Here is a 5,000-nt window from a genome sequence, read left to right on the forward strand (position 1 = left end):
AGCGTAATTGTACTTCTGGGAAGAGATTCAAAAAGAAAAACCCCTGCAGCTTCTGAACCTCTGTTCTCTCTCTCTCTCTCTCTCTCTCTCTCTCTCTCTCTCTCTCTCTCTCTCTCTCTCTCTCTCTCTCTCTCTCTCCCAGCCTCCCCGGCCCCCCACTCACTCCCAGCCGCCCCCCTCTCTCTCCCAGCCTCCCCCCTCTCTCTCTCTCTCTCCCAGCCTCCCCCCCCCTCTCTCTCTCTCCCAGCCTCCCCCTCTCTCTCTCCCAGCCTCCCCCCTCTCTCTCTCTCTCTCTCTCTCCCCAGCCTCCCCCCTCTCTCTCTCTCCCAGCCGCCCCCCTCTCTCTCCCAGCCTCCCCCCTCTCTCTCTCTCTCTCCCAGCCTCCCCCCTCTCTCTCTCCCAGCCTCCCCCCTCTCCCCCTCTCTCTCCCAGCCTCCCCCTCTCTCTCCCAGCCCCCCCCTCTCTCTCCCAGCCTCCCCCCTCTCTCTCCCAGCCTCCCCCTCTCTCTCACAGCCTCCCCCCTCTCTCTCACAGCCTCCCCCCTCTCTCTCCCAGCCTCCCCCCTCTCTCTCCCAGCCTCCCCCCTCTCTCTCCCAGCCTCGCCCTCTCTCTCCCAGCCCCCCCTCTCTCTACCAGCCTCCTCGGCTTCTGCCAGGGGTCTAGCCTCTCTCTCCCTCCATCTCCTACTACACCCCCGCACCCCCGCACCACTAACACATCAACACCATCTCCCTTTACCAGCGCCCATCTTCCCACCCCCTCTCTCTCTCTCTCTCTCTCCCTCCTTCCCTAACTTGCTCTCCCTCTTTCTCTATCCTATCTCTCTCTCTCTCTCTCTCCCTCTCTAACTTGCTCTCCCTCTTTCTCTTACCCCTCTCTCTCTCTCTCTCTCTCTCTCTCTCTCTCTCTCTCTCCATGCACCCTCTTTTTCTCTCTGACATCCTCAGTGATGATTGACTCTCCAGAGGCCAGTCAGGCAGCAGCCATGGCTCATGTTTCAACTCTTTGTGTTTGTCGAGCACAAAAGCACATTTGTTCCACCGGTTCTGCCTTGTAGCCACCGTGGTCGGTCTGCAGGCTGTGGACGAGAGAGAGTGAAACGTTTTCAGCTCCATTTTGTGTTTAATTCACTCAGTATCATCATTTTATTTTTTCTCTTCTGACTTCTGTGAATAGCTGCTGGAGAATAAGTCTTCTGAGTTTCCCTTTGACATTAAAACATGAATCTTGTTTGACGGGGACGTGTTAATGTGTCGCAAAATGGTTCAGGAAAATCATTGTCATTTTATGTAATGGAGCGGAGGCTGTTTGATGTATTGTAGGAATGGTGGATAATGTAGGGAGGACGAAAATGTGAAGAAAATGTGTTTGTTCGGGGTGTAATATAACTATTTTCACTCATGGTCAGAATTGAGTTTTCAGTTGGTCTTTCAGTGCACTAGATATTGTATATCTCAGCATCCTGATACGCAGTAGTTAAACATGGCAAAATACACTGAAATTAAAATGTTTGAAGGGACAGTTGATGTGTTACATATCTAGTACCACTCGGATACTGTTGCTAAGATGATATGTAACAAGATTAAACTGTTGCTAAGATGATATGTAACATGATTAAACTGTTGCTAAGATGATATATAACATGATTAAACTGTTGCTAAGATGATATATAACATGATTAAACTGTTGCTAATATGATATATAACATGATTAAACTGTTGCTAAAATGATATATAACATGATTAAACTGTTGCTAAGATGATATGTAACATGATTAAACTGTTGCTAAGATGATATATAACATGATTAAACTGTTGCTAAGATGATATATAACATGATTAAACTGTTGCTAAGATGATATATAACATGATTAAACTGTTGCTAAGATGATATACATGATTAAACTGTTCTAGACTAGATATAGTACGTAGAAACGCAGCTTATGATTGTGTTTATCTGGTATTGATGCTCTGATGATATTGTATATACAGCTATTGTTGATTATTGTCTATATCCTGCTTATTCTATTATTGATTATTGTTTATATCCTGCTTATTCTATTACTGATTTTGTATTTCTACTGCAATGCCAATGTCTAATTGAACCTGTACCCAAGAATGGTACTCCTTCGTGAGCTTAGAATGATACGGTTCTATCTCCGTTTAGGGCAGTTCAGAGATTCGTCAAAGTTTTTACATTCCATTATGTTCTGTGAGATGGAACCTTTGTATTTTATTAATTACTAACTAAAAAATGTCAACATTTAAAAATAACACCACACAGGCATTAATAAACACCTAATGGATAAGATTATGTAAAAAACTCAATTTTGACAAAAATGTAGATAGAACCTTATAATTCTAAGCTCACGCCTTGTATCCGTACGTTGACGCAGTTTTGAAGCAGTTCTGATTCTGATTCTGTGTTTCAGACTCCATAGACGACTGCCCCAGTAACTGCTTTGGGAACGGAGACTGCGTGGCGGGAACGTGTCACTGCTTCCTGGGGTTCAGAGGACCCGATTGTGGCCGAGGTCTGTCCATCTCTCACCCTCTCTTCCTCTCTTCCTCTCTTCCTCTCTTCCTCTCTTCCTGCAAGTCCATCAATCTCTCACCCTCTCTTCTTCCTGTCCTCTCTTCTTCCTGCCCTCTCTTCTCTTCTCCTCTCTTCTCTCTTCTCTTCTCTCTTCTCCTCTCCTCTCTTCTCTCTTCTCCTCTCTTCTCTTCTTCTCTCTTCTCCTCTCTTCTCTTCTCTCTTCTCCTCTCTTCTCCTCTCTTCTCTTCTCCTCTCTTCTCCTCTCTTCTCCTCTCCTCTCTTCTCTCTTTCTCTTCTCCTCTCTTCTCTTCTCTTCTCCTCTCTTCTCTTCTCCTCTCTTCTCTCTTCTCTTCTCCTCTCTTCTCTTCTCCTCTCTTCTCTTCTCCTCTCTTCTCTCTTCTCTTCTCCTCTCTTCTCTTCTCCTCTCTTCTCTCTTCTCTTCTCCTCTCTTCTCTCTTCTCTTCTCCTCTCTTCTCTTCTCCTCTCTTCTCTCTTCTCTTCTCCTCTCTTCTCTTCTCCTCTCTTCTCTCTTCTCTTCTCTTCTCTCTTCTCTTCTCCTCTCTTCTCCTCTCTTCTCTTCTCCTCTCTTCTCCTCTCTTCTCCTCTCTTCTTCCTGCTCCCTCTTTATTTATGTCTCTCTCTTTTTTACTGCATTAGAAGTTGTCTCTGTACACCGATGTTAGCTGTGTTTCTGTAACTGTAAACATGAACTACAACCTTTTCTGTTTAGCTTTTTCTTCACTCTATTTTCAAACTGAAAGGATTGAGTACATCCCAGAACTAGTATATATATTTTATTTCCTGGTGTGTGTCACATTCTCTTCCCTCGGCCACAGCACACACACATTACTGTTTGAAGCTACGCTTGGTGCAGCTCGTTCAAAGGCCTGTGTGCTTCCTGCTCCTCCCAGCCTCGTGTCCGGTGCTGTGCAGCGGTAACGGTCAGTACCTGAAAGGTCGCTGCATGTGTCACAGCGGCTGGAAGGGGGCCGAATGCGACGTCCCCACCAACCAGTGCGTGGACGTCACCTGCAGCGCCCGGGGCACCTGCATCGTAGGGACCTGCATCTGTAACCCCGGGTACAAGGGGGACAACTGTGAAGAAGGTGAGGAGGTGCCCCCTCGGTCTAGAGAAGTCTCTGGGATTTGTAGTTTTAACACTAGAACACCCCTTCACCAACTGTCTAATCTCATTTCAAATTTGAAAGTGACAGTTGAATCTAAGTGACAGTTGACACTAGAACAGCCGTGTCTATGTTACCTACTATAAGAGTTTAACACTAGAACAGCCATGTCTATGTTACCTACTATAAGAGTTTAACACTAGAACAGCCGTGTCTATGTTACCTACTATAAGAGTTTAACACTAGAACAGCCGTGTCTATGTTACCAACTATAAGAGTTTAACACTAGAACAGCCATGTCTATCTTATCTACTATAAGAGTTTAACACTAGAACAGCCGTGTATGTTACCTACTATAAGAGTTTAACACTAGAACAGCCGTGTCTATGTTACCTACTATAAGAGTTTAACATTAGAACAGCCGTGTCTATGTTATCTACTATAAGAGTTTAACACTAGAACAGCCGTGTCTATGTTACCTACTATAAGAGTTTAACACTAGAACAGCCATGTCTATCTTATCTACTATAAGAGTTTAACACTAGAACAGCCGTGTCTATGTTACCTACTATAAGAGTTTAACACTAGGACAGCCGTGTCTATGTTACCTACTATAAGAGTTTAACACTAGAACAGCCGTGTCTATGTTACCTACTATAAGAGTTTAACACTAGAACAGCCGTGTCTATGTTACCTACTATAAGAGTTTAACACTAGAACAGCTGTGTCTATGTTACCTACTATAAGAGTTTAACAATAGAACAGCCGTGTCTATGTTACCTACTATAAGAGTTTAACACTAGAACAGCCGTGTCTATGTTACCTACTATAAGAGCCGCCTCGGGGGTCAAATGACCATAGTCTTTACAATGGGAAGCTGCTACTTACACACAACGACCACTAGTTGGCCACCTTGTAAATTAGCCTAGCCTCCTACACAGAAAAAATTGCATACTAGCTTCATACTAGCTTATCCTGATGTGATTTAGAAAATGGAAGGATACTGGGGTGGTAGAACGCACATATCTAGGAAAAAGTCATGAAAGGAGGGTCCTGAAATTTGATCGAGTGCAAAGATATAAAACATGTTTCTTGACTCACAGGCTCATGGCTGTTCTAGTGTTAATGTGCACAAATCGCTAACGATCACTGGTGTCCCTGAGATACTCACACATCTTACCCCTCTAACAATATTAAGTCTGTTGATTTTGTACAGCAAACACCCTTGAATATGAGTTGTTATTATGGGTATATGGCATATTTAGTAATAATGGTTATATCGTTCTAAAGAAAGGCATGTTCTGAGGTATGTCTGTAGGCAGAGTGACCGTGACGTGACAG

At 44.3% G+C, this 5,000-nt stretch overlaps 1 protein-coding gene across 1 annotated transcript in view; it reads left to right on the forward strand.

The window, feature by feature from the left end:
- The window catches only part of tenm4 (teneurin transmembrane protein 4), a gene marked incomplete at both ends in the record, with an annotated part of 257,838 nt that overhangs the window by 105,049 nt on the left and 147,789 nt on the right, over window positions 1–5,000 (forward strand). The window contains 2 exons of the mRNA XM_080526836.1: window positions 2,432–2,533; window positions 3,447–3,641. Of these exons, the coding sequence (XP_080382962.1) occupies window positions 2,432–2,533; window positions 3,447–3,641 (297 nt within the window). The remainder of the gene's footprint in view (window positions 1–2,431; window positions 2,534–3,446; window positions 3,642–5,000) is intronic.

This window comes from Nansenia antarctica (genome assembly GCF_963989245.1).
Source record: "Nansenia antarctica genome assembly, chromosome: 1".
NCBI classification, from domain to species: domain Eukaryota; kingdom Metazoa; phylum Chordata; class Actinopteri; order Argentiniformes; family Microstomatidae; genus Nansenia; species Nansenia antarctica.